At 41.1% G+C, this 23,910-nt stretch overlaps 1 protein-coding gene across 3 annotated transcripts in view; it reads right to left on the bottom strand.

Moving 5' to 3' along the window:
• Positions 1-689: 689 nt before the first annotated feature.
• RPAP1 (RNA polymerase II associated protein 1) overlaps positions 690-23,910 on the bottom strand; it is a 62,318-nt gene continuing 39,097 nt past the window's right edge. For 2 of the 3 annotated variants that reach the window (XM_032229319.1, XM_032229333.1), the window contains 9 exons: positions 18,451-18,652; positions 16,967-17,077; positions 16,210-16,404; positions 15,569-15,718; positions 13,194-13,336; positions 6,795-7,599; positions 4,074-4,250; positions 1,681-1,737; positions 690-1,068 (listed from right to left, as the gene is read on the bottom strand). In XM_032229319.1, the coding sequence (XP_032085210.1) occupies positions 922-1,068; positions 1,681-1,737; positions 4,074-4,250; positions 6,795-7,599; positions 13,194-13,336; positions 15,569-15,718; positions 16,210-16,404; positions 16,967-17,077; positions 18,451-18,652 (1,987 nt within the window). In that variant the 3' untranslated portion in view covers positions 690-921. The remainder of the gene's footprint in view (positions 1,069-1,680; positions 1,738-4,073; positions 4,251-6,794; positions 7,600-13,193; positions 13,337-15,568; positions 15,719-16,209; positions 16,405-16,966; positions 17,078-18,450; positions 18,653-23,910) is intronic. The other variant, XM_032229325.1, reaches the window with a different exon arrangement.

Genomic DNA, 23,910 nt, shown 5'->3' with positions numbered 1-23,910 from the left:
ACTTTTATGTCTGGATATTTCGTATGTAAATTTGGGCATTAATAAACTTTTTTCTGTGAAACAATTTTGGACAAACTTATATATATGTATGATTTTCTTCTAACAAACCATACACTAGAAGTGTAATCAGATGGAGAAGTCACTCACACATTGTGTCTTTAATTTTGAACTAATAAAAACAGATTTATGTACCTGATTGCAGATATTACTCTACGTAAGCTATCTTGCCCTTATCCATATGGAATCTGCCTTCATTCAGCTCACTAATGCTTCACTCTTTGCAGCATGTTTCCAACCAACCAATCATTCTTTTTTTTCCTTTCTCATATGGTCTATAGTTGCAGCTGCCAAAGCATCCTGTTCTGTGAAAGATAACTTTATTAAATATAATAAGGTTATAAAAATAGAGCAAAAGCAGCTAATGCAAAAAGACAGGAGGAAAGGAGGGGCAGGTGGCTTAGAGCAGGGATGAAAACTTCTAATGTGGTTTTTCCTGAGAAGTCTTGCTCAGAAACAGCTGCAGAATCTGACAGTATCCTTCAGGGCAGTTTCAGAGAGCCAGTTTCCTCTTTCCCAGACATCTGTATCACATTGTACCAATCAAATGCAAAACTAGGCATTAAGCTATCACTTAACATCAAAATATCAGGCTTCCTCTGCCAACACATTAAATTTACACCATGTTTTATTTATCAAAGATCATTTATTGTTCATTTCAGTATATACATTTTTTACTCTCATTTTTATTTCTCCCCAAAGTAAAGCATTAACTAGATGAAAAGATGAAACAGTCCAAATGGTTTATCACAACTGGGCCAGGCTGAGGTTAAGTGCTGATAATTTCCTCTTGTGCTCAGAGATCATGAACCCAACCCAACTTTTCCAAATCTCTGCCCACTGGCACTCACTTCCTCTGTTTAGTCAGTCAGAGTTTCCCTTGCTGCATTCTTTCCTAGTTATTGCTTGCAGGTATTTCAGTCGAATGGCAGGAAGTTCTTCATAAAGGCAGAACCCCAGTGGGTTCTCTTTATTTGCCCTCTGGTAATAGAGAAGATGTTTCTTTAATCCCTGAAAGAAGCAATAGACAATTAACGTTGCATGGGAAAGAGAAACCAATAATACCCAACATAACCTCAAAACTTCAATTGGGAGAAAAGGTAAAATATGTAGTACATGCTTTGTTGTTGTATCCAGTTCATGCAATCCATATACTTGACCATGGAAAATCTGCAGCGTACCAGTTGTACATTACCATCAATATTGAGCTGTGGATAATTTTGCTATAGCTACAACTATTAAGTCTCCATTAAACAATAGTATTGACAAGGTATGATTGATGATTAAAAATGAATTAAGTTCTGTGTATATTTTACGTTAGTACTCCTTTTCTCCCCTTGCATTTAGTAGTTTTATCCTTCCACTGAAGATATGCATCAATTGGGTTTAAGGTAAACAAAGTGACACATAAAAATAAAGGGCTTGTTGTTGGCTGTAAGAATGTTTAGGTGGGCTTCTCTCATTCTGTAGCCCCAGTTCCTCTTTATTTTCCACATAAATTATTGAACAAGGTCCTCTATTCCAATCTGTATACATCCCATGAAGATTTGTTTTGAAGTTGGTAATCTGACGCAAGATTTTACTTGGCAATACTGGAGTTGTAAAAACGATGCAAATAACTACCTCATTTTTTAAGACCCAGGTCTTCTGTAACATGTTTCTTCGAGCAACGTCTATCTCCTGAAACAACATATTGAAGGCATTATATTTCAGATATTTTTGGTTTCTTTCTGAAGCGAAAGGACTCTTCAGTGGTCTCAAAGAATTAAAACAGTTTGAAGAGTTGACATTTCTAGATGCTGTGTACTGCTAGCCCTGTTATTTTCCAAATAAAGAAACTGGAAGTATTAAAGAAAAAAGTATTAAAGTATAAAAGAACCATCTTGCTTCTGGGTGGTTCTTTCTAGATTAGCTTCTTAATATCTTAACTTTGAGTTTGAGTTTGAGTTTTATTTCATTTGTATGCCGCCCTTTTCCCTGAGGGGACTCAGGGTGGCTCACAGCTCAAAAAGGGAAGGGGGGATACAAACAGTTTAATGACAATACAGAACAATACATGGTTAAAAAGCACAACAATCATACCATTCGAGATAGAGGGCAGCGAATCTTTAGCCCCAGGCCTGTCGGAACAGCCAGGTTTTAAGGGCTATGCGGAAGGCCTGGAGAGTGGTGAGGGTACGAATCTCCACGGGGAGTTCGTTCCAGAGGGCCGGAGCAGCCACAGAGAAGGCTTTCCTCCGGGTAATCGCCAGTCGACACTGGCCGGTGGATGGAATTCGGAGGAGGCCTAGTCTGTGGGATCTAACTGGTCTAGTGGAGGTAATTGGCAGTAGGCGGTCTCTCAAGTACTCAGGTCCAATACCATGAAGGGCTTTATAAGTGACGACTAGCGCCTTGAAGCGTATCCGGAGACCAATAGGTAGCCAGTGCAGCTCGCGGAGGATAGGTGTTACGTGGGTGAACCGAGGTGCACCCACAATCGCTCGCGCAGCTGCATTCTGGACAAGCTGAAGTCGCCGAATACTCTTCAACTTTCCTTCAAGCATCCCTAACAACTGAGACAACAGTCTACAATCATAATCGATTCACTCCATATTTACTTGATGTCACAAAGTCTAGACAATGTGTTTGGTGGCATGGAAAAGAAAATCATATATGAAATTGGTATCTTCTGCAAAAGTGAGGCAAAGAATGTTAGACGTTTCTAGCTTGCATGAGTACGTACGTTTTTATTACGCAATTAGGATGCTAGCTAAGGATAATGGACCTTGTATTGTGACATGTATTACTGAATGGCACTAAGAAATAAAAAGGGAGGAAAAAAGCCATACAAACTTTTCTTGGTGAAAAGGTTCTCTTTATTATCATTAATTTCCTTCTTTGCTAAAATGTAGCCTATAGGAAATATCAATGAAAGTAACATTCATTGATTGATTTATAATTTAAATTGCAAATATCTTTGAAGATAAAAATTAGTCCAATTACAAATGGCAGAAGGAAAATCTAATCTGCACTTGTGTAAAGGACTAGCTAATCTGGGCAGCAAATATCAATTTTTCGAATTGCTTCAACGGAAGACTCTACAATGAGGCAGCAAACTATTTATTACATTTATAATCCAAATTGTAAATCCAGGTTGGAATACACCTATATGGAACACTCCAAATGCAAGTGTCAGGGTTCCAAATAGCATCCAAAGTAAATCGAGTTCAAAGTTCCAATTTATTGAGAGAGCCATGTTGGCACGTCTGGGAAAATCCGAATCTGAAAGCTTCCTGGTTTTCCCCATCCAGTTGAAAGTTCAAGATCTTGCCCCCACACCCACAAGTCCATCACATGGTCCAATCTTCCACTGCCATGCTGGCAGTTCCACCCACCCAGTTCCGGTCAGGTGCAGAGGTGTAGAGACAAAGGATGACCTTGGATTCTAGAAAGGAATTTTATTTTGACAACATCACATTCTACTCTTTGCTATTCCCCCTCCCAATTCCCCAACTAATGAAACAGCATAGTAGAATAGAATATTAGTGTGGCAGGCCAAAGATCCCAAAAGGAACCGGCTGCAGGCAGGACAGAAGGCTTCAGTTGTACAATTATGACTGTCATCTAAAGTCTTTTAGACTCTGATTCCTCCCCTTTGGGACAAGCCACACCCAACAAGCCACACCACGCCCAACAAGCCACACCCACAGAACTGGTAGTAAACATGGCTCTCTTAATAAATTGTGCAGAGGTACCAAGAGGTACCCTCTGCAAGACTCAGGTGCAGAGGTACCAAGACATAGGATGACCTTGGCAATCTAAAAAGAATTTTATTTTGATTACATCCCATCCTACTGCTTACTGTCTCCCTCCGATTTCCCCACTACAGAAACAGCATAGTAGATAGAAGTGTGGCAGGCCAAGGATCCCCAAAGGAACCTGGCTGCAGGCCTGACAACACCACCGCTAAGAGGAATGTATGCAATTGGCTAATTAATCTGTTCTCAGCAAAGCTGTGAAAAGTTACTACCTACCCGTGGGACCTTTTCCTGGGAGAAAATGAAAGTGTTGATGTGAGCCACTGCAACCACATAAAGTACAGGGCACCAGTGCTGTTGCAGGGTTCCTGTGACCAGGGCATGGAAGTATTGGTTTAAGAGGTTGAGATTGTCTTCAGGAGGAGAAAGGTATCGCTCAAGAGGCAAAGGGAACTGCAAGGGAATCATGAAAGCAATATGTCATTTTAAACGCTAGTCTTGTCTGAACACACACATGCGCAAACACACACACACACACACACACACACACACACACACATATATCTTAACATAATCCAGAGGAACAGATAAGAATAACCCAGAATGAAAATATCCAGTGGTATTGGAAAGACAGAAGTCTTTCAATTTTGCCCTAGGCTAAAAATTAAGAATTGTGATTTTCAATCCTTGTATGTTCCATGCTACACAATGGCATAAGAAACAAATTGCACTGTCCTTGTTACTGTTCTGCCTATTCTTCCCTTTGCTGCTCTATTCTCTGCATTAACAAACTGTTCCCTGTCTCAGAGCTGTTAGAGCAGTGACGGCAATTTCAGTACCAAGTGCCCGAAATAGAACACATATGTGTCCGTGCCTCAGGCCAGCTGGCCTTCTGGTTTCCGGTGCATGCCAGCCAGCTGGTCTTCGCACGTGCCGGAAACAGAAAGACCAGCTGGCTGGCGCGTGCGTGTGCACTGGCCATCTGGTCTCCGGATTTCTGGCCCTCCAGCATGTGCAAAAACCAGCTGGCAGCGGTGCCCATGCCCAGAGAGAGGACTCTGCGTGCCACCTCTAACACTTGTGCGATAGGTTCGCCATCACAGTGTTAGAGGTTTATGAAAGATTTTTTTCTAAATGACTGGGGGAGGAATCCACAACCATTCCTCCTTGTATCTCCAAGCATTCCAGTTCCCTGGTATCCAGGCTAACCCTCAAATGATTTCACTCAAAATGGAAAAGTTGCAGGAATAATTAGATTAGATACAAAGAGATCAGTCCAAATTACATTAAAGCCTGAACTCAGATTTAGCAAATACATTACGTTTAGAGTCTTTACATATGGAGATCAATCATGGTAGGGCATATACTAAAACAAACAGCTGCTCTATTCAGTTTTTTTCCCCCTTTCTTCATATTTACTACAGAAACGGAGGACATTCTACAGGTAGTCCTCGGCTTACAACAGTTCATTGTAGTGGCCATTCGAAGTAACTGTGATGAAAAAAGTGACTTATGACCATTTTCACACTTATGATCGCTGCAGCATCCCCATGGCCATGTGATTTACATTTGGACACTTGACAACTAATTATATTTATGATGGTTTCGGTGTCCTGGGGTCATGCGATCAATTCCCTCACCACTGTCAACTATTCACTAAGGCTGCATTACTATTACTATTAGTTTTCTCATCGTTCCTATCACCCATCTCCTCCCACTTATGATTGAAGGACTATAACTTTGTTGCTTGTATCCTTACAATTTATATTGATGTTGTTTTCTGATTATTTGTACCCTATGACTATCATTAGGATTGCATCTTGTGATTCTTGACGAATGCATCTTGTCTTTTTATGTACAGAGAGCAATTGCACCAAAGACAAATTCCTTGTGTGTCCAATCACACTTGGCCAATAAAGAAGTTTATTCTATTCTATCATCGTTTGCAAACTTCCGACAAGCAAAGTCAATGGGGATTAACACCTAACAACAGTGCTAGTAATTCAACAACTGCAGTGATTCACTTAACAAATGTGGCAAGAAAAGTTGTCAAATGGAGGAAAACTGACTTATCAAATTTCTCATTTAGCAACGTAAATTCAATTGTGGTCATAAATAACTTCCTGTATTTGCTTGAGACTTAGACCAGACTGAACAGCCCTACAGTTGTAAAAATATTAAGCTCTTCCTAATTTTGCAAACTGCTTCCATTTCACTGCACCTTCCCTTTCTCTCCATCAAACCCTTAACATTTCTATTTGGGGGAAGTGAATGCTCGGGGTGCCCCTGGAACATTAATTACTTTAAAATCTATTTGCTGCAAGATTGTATCTGCTATGCCAGTATTTGGAGTGCATACCTTCTTCATTTGCATTTTCTCCCTGCTATGAAATAAATCTCTATGAGGTCATCAAAGGATTTGGCATTCTGCACACAAATGGAATTGTCACCAAGACCTTAAATCTTTGGATGTAGAGTGTCCAAAGAAAATTATTAATTCCCTTTAAGAAGTTCAAGCATCCATTTAGTTCTGAACAGCTGACTCAGCTACAGGTAGTCCTCAACTTACAACAGTTCATTATTGACCATTTGAGGTTACAACGCACTGAAAAAAGTGACTTACGACCATTTTTCATACTTATGACTATTGCAATATTCCCCACACAGTCACATGATTAAAATTCAGAATGCTTGTCAACTGATTCATATTTATAACGGTCGTTGCAGTGTTCCGGGGTCATGTGGTTTGCGATAGTCTGACAAGCAAAATCAATGGGGAAGCCAGATTCACCTAACAAACGTGTTACTAACTTAACAAATGCAGTAATTCGTTTCAAACAACTGTGGCAAGAAAGGTTGTAAAATGGGGCAAACCTCCCTTACCAAATGCCTCACTTAGCAACATAGATTCTCGGCTCCATTGTGGTCGTAGGTTGAGGAATACCTGTACAGTGGCTGAGTGATCTGCTCTCCATCTGCATCCATCGTGAGACCTACCTGTTGGAGTGGAACTCCCAGAGCTCTTAAGGTGTTCACATGCTCTCCAAAGACAGCCATCTTTAGCTGACTGCTGAAATGCCTCTGCAAAGGAAGAAGCACAAAGACCCCAAAGAGAGGATCTCCAAAGGAGACACTTTCAAACTGCTCCAACAAGCTTATATAAAGGTCATGGAAAGACGCTAAGCCAGGGAGAGGAGCGTCCAAATTCAAGGACTCAAACACTTTGGACTGGCAGTAAAGGGAGAGCAGAGCTGCTGTATAGCAATGCACGGGGCCTTCCAGAAATAAGTCACTGCCTGTGAGGAACACACACATAAGCCTCGCGAGCTTAGCTGCTATTGGGATACCCTGAAGGGTTTGGGGCCTCCAGGTCTCCAATAGGAGGATCCACTGCAGATTCCGAGTCACGACATTCACAAGGTCCAGAGGAAGAGGGCTCTCTGTGGCCCACTGCGTTCCCGCCCCAGTCGCTTTGTTATAGAGGCTGATAAGAGGAAGGAAAAGCCAATCCGAAGGCAGGATAGGCCGTTTGACCTCAGGAAGCAGCATGGATCGGATGAGATGTGTTCGGCCTTGGTAAACATTTCTAGAATGAATAAGAGCTGGTTCCAAGTAGATGAAATGAAAGAGAAAACAAGACTGTATCAGTGGAAGCTGTCGGTAAGCGTCTTCCAGTAAAGCACCATAACTAGGGAGTGAAGAAATGGGAGCTGTTAAGCTTAGCTGTAATGGCTTTGGCTTTGAATTCAAGTGCAGAAGATCTGAGAAGTCAGCAGCTTCTGGTCCTCCCATCTTGCCTTCACTGGAAAAAAGAAGGGGAGAGAACAGATGATAAAATACATAGGGTTTTTACTATACTCAAATACACTCTGTTTTAATCAACCATGCTGTTACTGTATTTACAAACAAATCCCACTCTTCAGATAACATTGCTAATAAGGCAACTGCTTTTTTCCCAACAGTGACTTAACAGATACTGTTAGCATGCCAGAAGAAGGAAGAGGCATGCTTTTCCTTAAGATATTTTCCTGTGAAATATGGAGGATTAGCTAAAAACACAAAAACGAAAGCGCATTGCTATAAATGCACACTGTGTTCACCATGGTCGAGGAACAAGGAAAGGTAGCGCAAGGAAAAGCAGCTTGGCATCGCTAAACACCTCTCTGAGAATAGGAATGAAAATAGCAAATTGACAGGGAAAGAAACATCAAGGACTGATGTGCTACTATACATACAAAGGAGGAAGCAGCCGAGTTAGAGGAGCTACCTGGGTTGTGTTTAATCTGGTAATATGGGGGAAAGACAGGAGAACAGGCAGTAAAGCAAAGGATGGGAGGGGCCAGTAAGGTTAGAGGAGCACCAGAAACAAGAAAAACAGGCTAGGGGAAGAGGAAAAGTGGAAAGCAGCAACAGAAGTTGGATCCTGTTGATATGGAGGTTGAACCTTGTTATCCAGAGTTCTGCCATTTATGCCATTCATTTGTCTGAATATATAACTGAACTTGATACCCATGGCAAGCAGATCTGATTATTGGTGGGCTTTGACGAGTTCCACCATTTACACATGCCCAAACATAAAGAGAAACTGGCATGATATACTCTGCAGATCTGGAGTCCTCTTACCTTAGGTGGTCACTCTTTGAGTAAGCCCACAGACAGGAGTTCCACCCCCACTTTGAGAGAGGGAGAGAGGAGAGGGAGAGGGAGAGGGAGAGGGAGAGGGAGAGGGAGAGGAGAGGGAGAGAGAGAGAGAGAGAGAGAGAGAGGGGAGAGAGAGAGAGAGAGAGAGAGAGAGAGAGAGAGAGAGCACACCGATAGATAAATCAGCCAATATGAAATACGATGATGATACAGGTCAGTCATTATTCATGTCATAAGGAAAAGGTGAGCAATCGCTCAGGGTGGTCTCTGGCACATCTCAGAAACTCAAGCTGGTATTTCATCCATGCAATCCTCACTTGGACTGGATGGGAAAGACCATCACTCTATGGACAGAGGACCAAATCCAAAACAACATGCCACTCAGCAGACCAGCAAGCCCTGAAAAAGTATTGTGGCTATAATTTGTAAAAATGCCAAGTGATGTTTCCAGCAAGGAGAGACTGGCTTCAAAAATTCATTATACCCCCATAATCCAAACCGGCATGAAAAACCACATAAGTGGATCACAGTGTAATTTAAAGATATCCAGCCCATCAGAGTTCTACTGGCTGATTAATTATGTAAATACAAGCCAGGGGTAAATCTTCAATGCAATGAGACCAGCTTGTTCTGGTAATAGACACGCTCTTATGCTTTCATCAGCAAATCAAAAGAAGCAGTCCAGGTTTCAAGAATAATAATACCCAGACTGACAAAGTTCAGGAGACTATTAGAGAAACAGCTGCATGTAAGATTCTTGTTAGCAGTGAAAAGACTCATCTATAGAATGACTATTAGAATGATTTTTTTAAAAAAAGTTTTCGCTCTAATTTATCTGGGAATATAATACCTATAAAGGAACAATTGCTCAATTGCTCAATTGCTCAAACTGCTGGAGGGAAACCCATCCCTTCCACTTCCATAAATCCTGTTAAAGTAAATTTTGTGAGACTCACATTTGATAAAAAATACTTTCAGTAGCACTGCTACTGGGGAACCATGTGATCCAGTATATGTTTCTGAATTGAAGTGTCTTGAAAAGAATAAAAACCAAATTTGTATATTCTATAGAATCAGAAGGCAAATGATACATTATCTGACTACTATCAGCAATTATTTTCTGGATGAGATGCAGAAACATCATGCCTTTAAGATCCCTGGTCTTTATGTCTGTTGAGAGTCTCAAACATCCAGGTCATGGTTGTCCCAAAGGTGCTTTTTCCAAGAGACATTTCCTTGGGTTTCCTTTCCTTTCCTTTCCTTTCTCCTTTCCTTTCCTTCCCTTCCATTCCCTTTCCTTTCCTTTCCTTCCTGGACAACATTTCGCTTCTCATCCAAAAAGCTTCTTCAGTTGTGAGTATAATATTTCCAAGAAAGTCCAGTTGCCTCTGCTCCTTGTCAATACCCTTGTCCATTCTAGAGATCACTTTTTTTGACACCCAACACCCCCTTTTTTGATTTAACAAATGGACCAACATCTGGTAGTTACTTTCAATTCCTACTACAAGTGTCATCATGCCTACCAGGATGTTAGTTGTCATGGAAAACTATTCCTCTTTTTCAATCACCAATTGCTGGAGAAGCCACAGCATTGAAAACTGCATTGAAAACATTGATATCCCTTGCAGGGATGACAGACTACACAAGGAATGACTCAAGGAAGTCAACTCTTCATTTGCTGCGAATGAATTATGAAACACTGTAAACTTTGCAAATAGATTAGTGAAGGCCTTCAAGATAGTGTTATATAAAATGCAAGACCTTCTCCAATTATATCAGGAGGAGCTCACAGTTCTCCTCATCTAAACAGCTTCCAGGAGCAGGAAAATATGTTTTATCAATTCTCTATTCCAAAAATCTTCTCTGAGATCTCATGCGTGGAGAATGGTTTTGGAGGGTATCAAGTGTTGGAGCCTGATTCCCCCGATGTACTGCAGCATTGTTCAAGAGGCAGCTGGGAGCTGCTTTGCCATTCAGTAAGGATACTTTCAAGGCTCTGCAGAGAAAAGCAAAGCAAAGCATCACATCCAACTACTTTGGAAATGTAGCTACACCCACCACAGCTGAGTCATTGTCAGAAAGTGACACCGATACTTTGAGGAGGAGGAGGTGTGCAGCAGCACTTCTCTATTTTGTTTTTGTCGCAGACCAGGGACTCAAAGGGATGGAATAAAAAAGACTTCACATTTTCTTGCTCGCTTGCTTTTGATTCTTCTTTAGACTAGAGACTGCTGGAGATTATTCTTTCTACTTTGATTTAAAGGTTTTTTAAAAAAATAATTGACAAGAGTAGGAGATACAGCGGGTGGCCAAGGTATAGTAAGGGATGCATTACTCATTTTTCTTTTATTTATATATTAGGTAATTTTCCACCCACCCTCCAACCCTCATTTTCCAGTGCTCCAAAATAGACTCCCCACCTCGCACAGGCTTTATATTTATCTGTAGTTGAACTCTGAACTGTAGTCCCTGCGAGTAACAAGATCCATATGTGGATACACGCTACTGTCAATAAGGTAGAAAGGCAGAAAAAGGAGACGAGCATGAAGAACTCAAATGTGCCTATGCTTTAACTGCTTATGCAGGCACTCAATTATTTAGGTGAGAGCATCTTAAAAAAATGCACAAATGGCAGAACATCAGTAAAGTTATAAAGAACACCATATAATTGATGGCATGCCCAATTTATTTTCAACACCTTCCATATACACCTACTATTCCCCTGAAACATGCATCTCACATTTAAGTGCCACAACGTACAGCCACTAAAAGATCAATGCAAATTATATAAGCTCAATATGCACTAATGTTGTTAGCCTGAAAAGAATAGAGGCAAATCTGAGAAGATTGAAGCAATTAATCAATAAGTTCTATGGACTTAATTAAAATTCAGAAACCATCTAGTGGCCCCTCAAAATAGTTTTGCCTTCAAAACAAAGAAGGGCTATATACAGAATCATTGAATATTAATTGGACGAGATGACCAAACATGTAATTAAATAAAGGAATTCTTATCCAAAATGTATTATAGTATCAACTACAACAGAAAGAGAGAAAATTATCAGAGATAGGTAAACGACATCACAACTGCAGGTACCAGATGCAGTAAGGATAGACAGGAATCAGACAGATGGACAGATATAACTACACACAGATACAGCAATGAGCAAACCCTTTAAGGGCTATTTGAAATGTCAATATTCGGGGATGGGGAGGGAGCTGAAGATGATTTGTTAAAGTCTGAAAAGGTGAGAAAAATGAAGATAATAAAAAAGAACACAGCAGTGAGAACAAAGTAAGCCTTTTTCTGTATAGGTTTTTGTAGAAAGTACATCTTACATTCAAGCTTCTTTAATAAAACTAATATAAATTGGCAAAGCCCACTTATTTGTAGAACTCCTTGTATACCTGTTGGCTCAAAATTGTAGGCTTCATTATTAGCATTTAAAAGGTGTTATTAGTACTTTTAATATGGAGGCCTGGGCCTTTTTTTTTAACTTTAAGAAAGCATATTTTCCTCCTCCTTAGCCAAGACCATTTCTTTGGTACTTGATAACTTGCTTTTTTCAGTAGCTACACAACAGAGAGCACATTCTGAACTTGTAACTTTCAAGAAAGATACAGTCCGAGCTGGGAAAAGGTTATGTAATCCACAAATTTACCACTTGCTGAATGTTATTTAGAATCAATGTCTGCTATTGTTCAAGACTCATATGTAATCCAAATATTTTATTGTTTGATCATTTTCTTACTATGACACATGTAATGAATATAAGGATAATTTGTTTCTGTACACTATAAAACACCCCACCCCAAATAAATGCTTTCTGGTTTGCCTGAACTACTAGTGATTCGTATTTTCAGGAGGCAAAGAAATCCCTTTGCAAAGGTAAAAGGTATTTTCTTTCCCAAATTCAGGGAATAGGTTTTCAGCACCATACACATTTGGGGTGCCTGAGTTTTGAGGCAACACATCCACTTTCCAGAACCATAGATGTCCAATTTTAAGCACCGCAGACTAAGTCATTGAGAAACCAATCTTCTATCAATTTGCCTAATATTTTTAAAATCCATCCCATCTTCACCAAATGAATCATAAACTGAGAACTTTCCAGTGCAGATCTGTGATGGGCAATTGATTCAAATATTGATCACCAATGACAAGGACTATTCAAAAAATGCAAAAATGCCTTCCTAAAGAATGAAACATAAAGTGGTGATTGTATATTACTTATAACTGCCAATCCTGTTGTCTTAGATTGTTATCCATTCCTAACAAAGACAACATAGCCCCAGAGAGAAAAATAATGTTTCAGATGTATGTTTAATTACAAGAAAGCTCAGGAACCTCTTGGCTCAGCTTATAAAATTTTGCCAATTCATTTTTAAAATATTAAGACTTCAGAGAGAAAATGTACTTTTAAATGTATCATCATAATCCATAAAAATGAGTGTACGTGTGCAGAGGTCGTCGTGGCTCAGTAGTTAGAATGCAGGCTAACTCTGCCCACATCCCGGAGTTTCATCCTGACCAGCTCAAGGTTGACTCAGCCTTCCATCTTTCTGAGGTCAGTAAAATGAGGACTAAGAATGTTGGGGGGCAATATCTGAAATTTGTAAACTTCTCAGCAAGTGCGGTAAAGAATTATGAAGGGTATGTAAGTCTAGGTGCTGTTGCCACATAACCTTACATAAATGCATACACATACATATATAAGCCTAAGAAGCAGTGAGGAAAAGAAGAATAAAACTTACGGAATCAGTTGTGGATTAAAAGCAAAGCCCCTGAGTAGCTCATGAGCCAGGTATTCACTACCTGGCAACAAGCGACTTAACAACACCATGGCAACAGAGTGATGGAGTGAAGCATCTTGGTTGCAATCTGGACAAGCATCTGCCTGCATAGGAAGCAAAACAACAACAACAAAGGTGAAAGTGTTGTTATCATCGACACAGAAGGTAATATGATATCATGAGATATAATCCCAATAATGGCCTGTTTTTATTTGCTGCAAATAAATCATGTTGTTGAAAGAAAGATAACTCTTCTCCTAGTTCATGTCCAAGCCCAGAAAGAAGATGCCATATGACATTTGTGGAGAAACAAGTATTTCTTTATTAAAAGTGTGCAAGCACAGAAAATAAGCAGGATTTGGCAGTGGCCACATGAGACACTGCCAAATATCCTCTTTGTATTTCAATTTGTATCTCTTTAGCATGCACATAATGACTAAGCATGTACTTAATTTAAGCATATCTTTGTCTTCTTTCTAGTTGATTACTTGCTTCTTTGTCTTATATCTGCTCTAGACTTTTCTAGCCTCGTTCAAATGGTGCTTCTGCTCCTTTTATTCTAATATGGCATGATTTTTGCTAAATGCTCCAACAATCTGTTTGCTTCTGATACTTCTACACTGTCCTCAAATCAACCCAATGTAGTATAACTTTGTCTTTAACTTGGCAAGAGATAAAACGAAAACAGAGGCTTGGGTTTGTCAGACTTCCAGATTTGTCAGCCATTAGCGTATAGCTCACCCACACTTTTTCATCCTACAGTACAGTTAATGAATCCACTGCACCAGGCTCCCAAACTCTTTTGAAATGGAATGCATTTCAAAGGAGGGTGGGGATCTAAATGCTTGCAGAATCACAAAGATCAAAAAGATGCTGTGTTAATTTCTCACAATTCAGAATGGAAGAAGATAAGATTTCATAGCTTCTTTATTTCTATGCCTTTAAAACAAAAAGGGGAAAAAAGCAGGCAAGAGGCTGGAGAATGAAATGATCCAGCCAGCTCCAAAAGCCACATTCAAGCCATCTTGCCCCACTCTACCCTACCCCACCCCTACATTCTTCTCCTCTGCACTTCTATAATTAACAGTTAAATTTTATGTAACAGAGGAAGTAGTGCCCCACCAATATAATTTTAATGAGTATATTATTTAATCCAGCATAGAAAATACCCAAGGAAAAACATTTGATCATATAGGCCAATGTAAGAAAAAGGAATCTAGGAAAAATTGATGAGTAAATTTGATCAAAATCGGTTTACATTCTTTATCCTAATTCTGACCCTGGTATCTGGTGACACCATAATCAGTGAAACCCAAAGCTAGAAAGTACTATAAAATGTATGGTACTTTATGAGTGCTGGAATTAATGCATTCTTTGGTTAAGTCTTAGACAAATCTTGGAAACTGAAATGTGATAACATACATATACATATGAGCTGCATTCACTACCAGCTCCCATAAGATACTGCCCATTCTTCTTAAAGTGCCCTTTTAATAAACATTCACAACAAGCTGAATTGACCCTGAGTAATGATAGGTTGGAGAGCCACGCCGGAACCAGTGGCCTCAGATACTGTATTATTTATATACATTGATCCTATCTCTAAGATAATATGTATAGCATACTGATCTAGTAGGAAGTGATCAATAAGAAGGCCACCCAGATGGGTTTATCAAAAATATCCCAATAGCCCCAAAATATCCCAATAGTGTCTTCCTTTGTCTTTGTAATGTAGTAGGCCAAAGGCACATAAGTTGTGGTACTGCTTCTCTTCAATGCACCTCAGCAACGAGCTAATACTTTGCTAAGAACTCAATATTTCTTAGCCTTGGCAACTTTAAGATGTGTGGATTTCAAGTGGCTGGGGAATTCTGGGAGTTGAAGTCCACACATCTAAACACGGCTAAAGTTGAGAAACACTTCTGTACTTGTTTGCATGGTTAATAAATGTATGTTGTACATTAAAAGTGATTTGGTTGATTTAAGTGGTTCAGATTTTTGGCCACAACAGATAGAAAAGCTGTAACAAAGACACTAAACAAACATCCCAGATATGTATGTATGACAATATCTATAAATCTATCCCACACATACATGCATCAATAAAAAAACTCAGATATACAGCATTATTTACTAAGATTTCAGGACAAAATGACAGAATTTCATGTTATCTGGTTACATTTTATCAAACACGAGAGACAAACCACTTGATTAGAAAGATATAAAAAGATAATATATAAAAATTGTTCTATTCTCTTTGGCTCAAGTAGACCTGCGAAGCAATTTACTTTATGGTCACAAGCAATCCAGAATAATGGCTGATGCAAAGAACTTACCATTTTCTGAGCAAGTGAAAGTACAACATATTGTAAATGGTATTCATGATGCAACAACCAAGCGGAGGAAGGACTTAAAGAAAGAGGAACAGTTGTACAACACTGAAGCAAGTAGTCCTTCAGACTTTTCATCTCTAAAATAGAAACATACTGGACAAAACAACAACAACAAAGAGATACATTTCAAGTGATTATCAAATATCTGAACTAGAGACCCCATATTTCTTGAGTTAGTCCCTTCTGCCATACAGAAATACATACATCCACTCGCCCAGGTAATACAAAGCAATTTCTCTTAACTCTGGGACCATTAATAAAGGCTCTCTAGAAACAACTTATGTATCTTGTATATTTCCTCCTGACATACAGTTAATACCAAAGTTTTGATGTGGTTCTTGGGCTTGCTTTACTAAAATTTAACTCAAGATACCCAAGCCCAAACAATCAATTATTGATATACTTCCTTCTAATACGCCAGTACATTGGGCACATCAATTTTTATTTTGAGTTTATGACTCTTCAAATATATCTGACAAATGCTAATGTCTTGGGGGGGAGGGGGGTTGAGTTGAAGAAAACAAAGACAATTCCATTATCTTTATATTTGGCCATGCAAATGATCCCAAAATGTCAGTACTTACTTGATTAACCAGCCCTTTATGTACATGGAGGATACTGTTCACAAGGTCGAGGAAAGCAGTAAGAAAGGGAAACGGTGATTTACAGCCTGCTAAACTCACTGAAGTCTTATTTCTACTGCAGTTCAGAGAAACAATGCTGCGAACAGATTCTGGTCCTGGGGAACAGGATGCTGGGTTGCTAAAGTAGAGCATGGTCTACATGGAAAAAAAAAAGAAATGAGAATTATAGTGTACCATAATGAGTAGACAATCTAATGCTATCTAGATTTTTTGCAGTGCAATTTTCCAGTCATCATAGTTCTCAGTTAGGAATGAAATAACAGAGAAACTCATCTGGGCAGTAACAATTTATCTAGTCTATCCCACAAATTGGTTCTACTGAGAAAAAATACCACCCTGCTTTTTTTTAAAAAAATATCCATGTAATCAGCAATTTTCTCCATCCTTTTGCTTTCCAAATACATACCACTCATCTATTATAAAATCTTGCTTGGAACTAAAATTAATACTCAAGAGGATACACATTATGAAGCCTTCAATAATCACCCTCAATGAAACAAAACAGAGTTGTACATAAAGTGTAATTCCAGCTGCAACTCAATAGGATTGCATCAAGGAAACACACAAAGGGATCTGGAGTTTTATCCTAATCGCATATGGTTTTTTTTCTGCAGTCACAGCACACGGTAATGTCTGTAATGATCCACTATCTCAGACACGCTGGCCTATGGCAGCAGTTTATCCAAGAAGAGCTCACCTGAGCATTTCCCAAAGGGCCCTGCATGGCTGGCTGGCTGAGCAGAGGCAACAGCACTTGGGTTGTCAAGTGCTCCACTTCTTCTATGCAATCAACCGGGTTTACTACTGGCTAGAGAAACGGGAGGAAAGAAATCATTATGATTTTCTCTGCATGGATGATGTTTCCAAACACATTTGCAACTGGATGTTTTATGAGGAGGGCAAGCTTCACTTAAATGCCCACTGAGCTACGGGTCGACTAATTACACAGAAAGATACTAATTGAAAATCTGAAAGCCAATGAAGCCTGTTCCAAAGTTACTCTAAATCAGCCTTCAACTGATGATGGTGTATCGGGGGGGGTACAACTTTCTGAATTTCCAACCACCAAAGGAACTTGCAAGCTAGATCACAAGCTCCTGAGAAAAGACAGGTAGGGCTTTACTGAGAGGTCTGCAGTGGGGGGGGGGAGGGGGGAATTCATTTGATACTGAAGGGACAGATTAGTTCTAATTCCAGATACAAATTCCTCCACTGAGCCCAGACTAAAAGATAATTTCACCCTGAGTTTGACATCTGATCTAGTTTTCCAGGCAACTTTCAGATCTCTATTCAGAGGTGTCTGTAATTTGGGAGTTCTCCAAAAATCACAGCCTCTGCTTGAGCTTTTACCAGTAATAACTGGTGTACTTATAGAACTATTTGGGTCTTAGGAAGTTCCATGTGTGATCAGCCCTGCCATACTCATGTCCTGGTTAGATTACTGTATCTAACCAGTACTCCATATATTGTACATGGGACTGTCCTTGAAGTACATCTGGAAGCTAGAAATTGAAGCACTGGAGGCAATGATGATGTTAGTTGCGAAGTTGAAGGCTGAGTGTCCGACCCATCGCGACTCCTCCAGGCCTTCCTGTCCTCTACCATTCCCCGGAGTCCATTTAAGCTCATGGAAGGCAATGACAGACTCCAATATACTTGGGTCACCCCTTGGCTTTGGGAGCTCTACTGATTGTTGTTGGTTGTCATCTTTTGAGGCCTGTATGGCTCTGTCTTGGTTATTTGAGAGAGAGTGCTTCATCTACCTGTCTAACAAGATCTCATAGAGTTAACTATTCCCATGATCCACCCCTGCAAGATTGAAAGGACCTTGGAAGCACAAGAGGAGGCGTTTTCCAATATACAGCTGAGGTCTGAAGCATGCCTGCCTGGCATATAGATTAGGGAAGGGGGGAGGTTCATTCGTTTGGTGGTGGGAAGGGGTTGAATCATTTATTGTTAACTCCCTAGAATGGGCGTAGAGTGAGCAGCATAAAAGCATAAATAAGAAATAAAATAAATAGCGAAACAGATCTATCAAGCCTAAACTTTGCCCGTTGCTATTCCTTTGATATTTTAGCCAGACCGAGGCACCTCCTTCCTCCAAATAGAAGGAGAATCATGGAACAAAAGAAATCCCCAAAGACAACTGCAGACACAGAATTTCATTTCCTGAACTCTTACCTGTTGACTACAGTGTCTGTAATACACCCCCATATAGATGACATAGGCCGTAGTAAGAGATTGCAATGCTTGCCATCTCTCCGTGTGGGTTATCTCTTTAAGGCAATTCTTCATGTTGGTTTCAATGACAGGCCTGAAACCTGCCACCTGACTCCAGGTAATGGGTGGCGGTGGAATTTGATCACCCTCTTCTGGGCAACTCCTGTAACATACACAAACATGAAATAAAGACAATAATATGGGAATTGCTAATGCTCGTTACTCAAGGTGGCCTCCTCCAATATGACCGGAGAAAAGTACCTAGGAACCCAAGCAAGGATATGAAATAGTTTAATTTGCTGGCCATTTTTACCATGGAAAAGGCTTGGAAAACTATTTTTGAAAGGTTTTTCTTTGACGAGGTTTCACTTCTTATCCAAGAAGATTCTCTGGATGGTGGGGAATGGAAGGATTATATTCCTGCAGATAGCTGGTCATTTGCATTCTTTAGAAAGTCATTAAGGCCACCTTGAAGTTTATCTGTGTTGTCAGGCTCATCTGAGTGATGTAAATGGGTGTGGAGCCTTCTTGGAACTATTGAAAGGACTGTGTTGTAGACTGGAGGTAAATGATGTCGTATCTCTTCCCCCTCTGTTGAGAGAAGGCTGTTCAATTTTTCCAACACCCGTGACCCTGACCACACAGATAAACCTCCAGGTGGCCTTAATGGCATGCTAAAAAATGCAAATGACCAGCTGTCTGCAAGGAAAATAAATCCTTCCATTCCCCACCATCCAGTCAGAGCTGAAGAAGCTTCTTGGATGAGAAGAGAAACATCTTCAAAGAAAAACCAGAAAGTCCAGTTGCCTCTTGAAAAAGCACCTACGGGACAACCATGACCTGGATGACTGAGAATCTCCATAGATATTTTTTGAAAGATGATATGTAACAAAGCTTAATTGCATTTTATTTCAAGGTTAATACAATTTAATTCCATTAATTCAATTAACAGGATGAAACAACAATTTGGTGTTTTAATCAATACTTTTAACTAAATCAATTTCTTACCCCAAGCTTATACCTGGAAGAATAAGTGGAAAGAACATGAATGTCAGAATATCCATTTTTGCACAAAAATAGAAAATTATTTCTTGAGATTCCTGAATCTGCAATATGCCAACAAGCTTGTGGACACTTCATATTGTTTCCATTCACTTTCCCGATAAGCAGCCAAGAGTGGTATTATCTAAATTTTCAGAGATAATCATTTCCATAATAAAAGAGAGCTGGAACTGTGGCCTGACAGCATCAGATGCTACATTAGCACTACAGAAGGAATTTCAAGAACCATCAGAGAGATCTCTGTGAAGCGGGAATTGGAATAGTAGCAATGGCTGGTTCCTAAAATAGACAAAAATGGGCTCTTGAACATGCTGTTAAGTTTAATATGAGCTGGCAGGCCTGAATTGCACTGGGTAATGTTGGCACTTCTGAAGGGAATTGTTTCAAAGAACCAAAAAAATGAGTTAAAGACAGGAAGAAATATTAATTAACAGGGGATGGTTGGACTGTCCATAGGGGACAGAAAGTCATATTTTCTAAGGCTTTGTAGATTTATCAGCATCCAGAAATAAAAGGGTGGGTAGGTAGCAAACTGTCACTACTCTCTATAAATCCTGGAATTGGGAAACCAGTAGCGTTTAAAATAGAAATTGCATATGTGTTAAGGTCTGTATCACTTTCCACACATATATACATATGCAATAGTAGAGATGTCAACAATGGTTAAGAAAAGTTACAGGGGGTTGTGCTATTAATGAAGCCCTTGGGATGGACAAAGGAGAAACTACTGATAATGGAATATAAAAATCAGGGTAAAGATTTCCCCTCTCCAGCCATGTTTGACTCATCTCCATTTCTTAGCCAAGGGAGCCAGTGTTGTCCAAAGATATTTCCATGATCATGTGGCCAGCATGACTATATGCCGAGGCTCATGGAGTGCTGTTACCTTCCAAACAAAGTGGGACCTATTTATTTTACTTGCATTTGCATGCTTTCAAATGGCTGATGGGCAGGAGCTAGGGAAAGGAATGGGGATTATCTCCATTGTGCAACACTCTGGCCTCAAACCCAGGCTGACAAGCACAACGTCTTGTTATCTATGCCGTCCAATCTCCCCTCCAAGGAGATGTGGGTTGGCATATAAATTTAATAAATAAATAAATAAAACCTTCAGGTTTTCCTGAAGAAATAAAAGTGTAGCTAATATAGGCAGTCCAAATTGCTTCCAGCAAACTGGTCATTATGTGAAACCATGACTGTGATTTTATTTCAATTTTCCTTTGCTTTATAGACCAGCAAAAAATGCCTGGATTGATTTGTGAAGTTACTTTTTCTTCCCCAACATAACTGTAAATGGTCACTAACAAGGACTACCTGGAATCTTGTCACATATGATCTTTGGAAGAGCTGTATTATTTAAAAATTAATTTATTCACTAACTTTTGACTCAGCATTATAAAGCTGAGTGTACATTCAAACTATGTTTTTTTTTCTTTTCTACTTTCTGCATTGTTTAGCTTTCTTGCAGATAGCTTTTTAAAAAAATTAATTTACAGTAAATTTAGTAAATCCTGTACTGAAGTGCTATTATTTTCAAGACTAAAACAAACATAATTATACTATAATGCAACTTTAATGTCAATCAAATGATAAGCATCTGTGATGTCTATGGAGATTCTCAGTCATTCAGGTCATGGTTCTCCCGTAGATGCTTTTTCAAGAGGCATTGGACTTTCTGGTTTGTCTTTGAAGACATTTCGTTTCTCATCCAAGATGCTTCTTCAGCTCTGAAGAAGCTTCTTGGATGAGAAGCAAAACATCTTCAAAATTAATTCCAGAAAGCCCAGTTGCCTTCCAAAAAAGCACCTTTGAGATAAGCATCTGTGATGTTTTTATTGCAATTAGGCAAGTTGTTCAGGGTGCATGTAATAAAGATCATTTAAAACTAGAACAGAATAAAGAAATAACAGCCATGGTTAAACCAATACAACTTAACATAGAAATGAAGGCTTTTACAGTTTCAACCCATGCAATCATCAGTCAGTTGTTCACATAAAATAGAACAAATCATCAGATGTCACAATGACATCTTAGGAATTTAGGAACATATTCATTCTGCAATAGCTTTTTATCCTGTTGCTGGACACATCATTCAATAACCTCTAGCAAATGATAGAAAGACCGTTGGCTTACCTGAACGGTCGTTCTCGGGGCACTGCGAAGAGAGCCCAAATGCTGGGTTAACACAGCCTATCTGCCCTTGGACTGAGTGATGTTTTTCTTGACCACGCCTCCCTTTGCCTGCACATGCTCAATTCGAAAACGAAGGAACCGTCCTGTAATCAATTACAGTCAATACAGCCACATCGTTCAAAATACAAACACCCGGGTGGGTTTGGGCTCTCTTCGCAGTGCCCCGAGAACGACTGTTCAGGTAAGCCAACGGTCTTTCTCCAGTGCACTGCTCAGAGAGCCCAAATGCTGGGACATGCCCAAGCTATTGAGTCCCAGGGTGGGGAAGCGCCGAAGCCTCTGGCATTTCAGCCACTCTTTGTAATACTCTTCTGCCAAGGAGGCTTCGGCTGAGGCAAAGGTGTCGATCTTATAGTTTCTAATAAAGGCCGTGGGGGAAGCCCAGGTGGCCGCTCTACAAATGTCTAGGATAGAGGCCTGGGTTGCCCAGGCTGCAGACGTTGCAGCGCTCCTGGTGGAGTGAGCGGTGATTCGTCTCGGAGCCGTCTTGCCCTGGTGCTCATATGCCAGTTTGATGCAAGCACGTAGCCAACGTCCCACAGTGTGAGAGGAGACCTTGCGGCCCAGGGACGCAGGGAGGAAGGAGACAAAGAAAACCTCTGACCGGCGGTAGTCCTTTGTTCTCTTTACATACGTGCGCACGGCCCGTCTCACGTCCAGCTTGTGCCACTCACGCTCCTTAGGGTGAGAAGGATGGGGACAGAAGTTGGGCAAAATAAGTTCTTGAGTCCTGTGAAACAGGGAGTTAATTTTCGGAGCAAATAACGGATCAAGTCTCAATATTACTCTGTCCGGGTGAACTACGCACAAATCCTCCCTGACAGAGAGCGCAGCAAGCTCGGCTACCCTGCGAGCGGATGTAATGGCCACCAGGAAAGCGGTTTTGATGGTGAGGTAGTGCAGACTGGTCTTTTTCAAAGGCTCAAATGGGGCTTTGGTCAGGGCCTTAAGCACAAATGGAAGATCCCATGACGGATACCGGTGAACAGTTGGAGGGCTGATGTTCGCTGCTCCCTTGAGAAAGCTCTTGATCTGGGGGAGCTGACTCAGCGAGCGAGAGGAGCCCTTTGTCAGGATGGTAGACAAGGCTGCAACCTGGCGTCTGAGGGTGCTGACTGCAAGGCCCTTATCCAGACCCTCTTGCAAAAAGTCTAGGGTCTGGGGGATCGAGGCTGAGGAGGCCTCTATGTTCCTAGTCTTGCACCACCGTGAGAAAGGCGGCCCAGGTGGCATCGTAGATTCTAGTCGTAGAGGGCTTCCTGGACGCTTGGATTGATCGAATGACCTGGTCAGGGAATTTTTGCTTTCTCAGGAGCTCCCCTTCAAGTGCCAAACGGCTAGCTGCAGCCACTGGGGCTCCGGATGGGTGATGGCCCCCTGGCTGAGGGCAATCTTGTCCCGGGGGATTCTCCAAGGTCTTTGAACTGAGAGGCTGACCAGGTCAGCGTACCAGGGCCTTCTGGGCCAGAAGGGAGCCACCAGAATGAGGTCTGCCTTTCGGTCAGGAGCTTGTTCACCACTTGAGGGATGAGCGGAAGTGGAGGGAAGGCATACAGAAGTCCCTGAGGCCACGCTGACCTCAGAGCATTGGTTCCCTCCGCCTGGGGCGAGTGGTAGCGACTGAAGAAGCGTGGGAGCTGTGTGTTGTTGTGTGTGGCAAACAGGTCTACCTGTGGCTTGCCGAACCTCCTCACGATCTGCTGGAACAGGTCCGGGTGCAGGCGCCACTCCGAGTGGTCGATGCGTTGGCGGCTCAGCCAGTCTGCTTCCCGGTTGCTTACGCCGGAGATGTGATCCGCACTGAGAGAAGCCAGATGACGTTCCGCCCACCTGCCCAGCGCTTCTGCCTCGAGCATGAGGGCCTTTGATCGAGTGCCCCCTTGCCGGTTTATGTGCGCTTTTGTCGCCACATTGTCTGTCATCAACAGTACATGAGCCCCTCTTACTAGAGATGCGAACTTTCTCAGCGCTAGGCGAGCTGCCCTCAGTTCCAGCCAATTGATGCTGTGGGCGGCCTCCCTCTGAGTCCATCGGCCTTGGGCTAGGTGGCCCTGACAGTGAGCGCCCCACCCCAGGAGGCTGGCATCCGTGGTGACAACTAGTCTCTCCGGCTCCTTGAACAGGCAGCCCTTCCTGACTGCCTTGGACCTCCACCATGCCAGAGAC

This window comes from Thamnophis elegans, chromosome 1 (genome assembly GCF_009769535.1).
Source record: "Thamnophis elegans isolate rThaEle1 chromosome 1, rThaEle1.pri, whole genome shotgun sequence".
Classification (NCBI taxonomy): domain Eukaryota; kingdom Metazoa; phylum Chordata; class Lepidosauria; order Squamata; family Colubridae; genus Thamnophis; species Thamnophis elegans.
The sequence above is the reverse complement of the archived record's forward strand: the minus strand, read 5'-3'. Positions and strand labels throughout refer to the sequence as shown.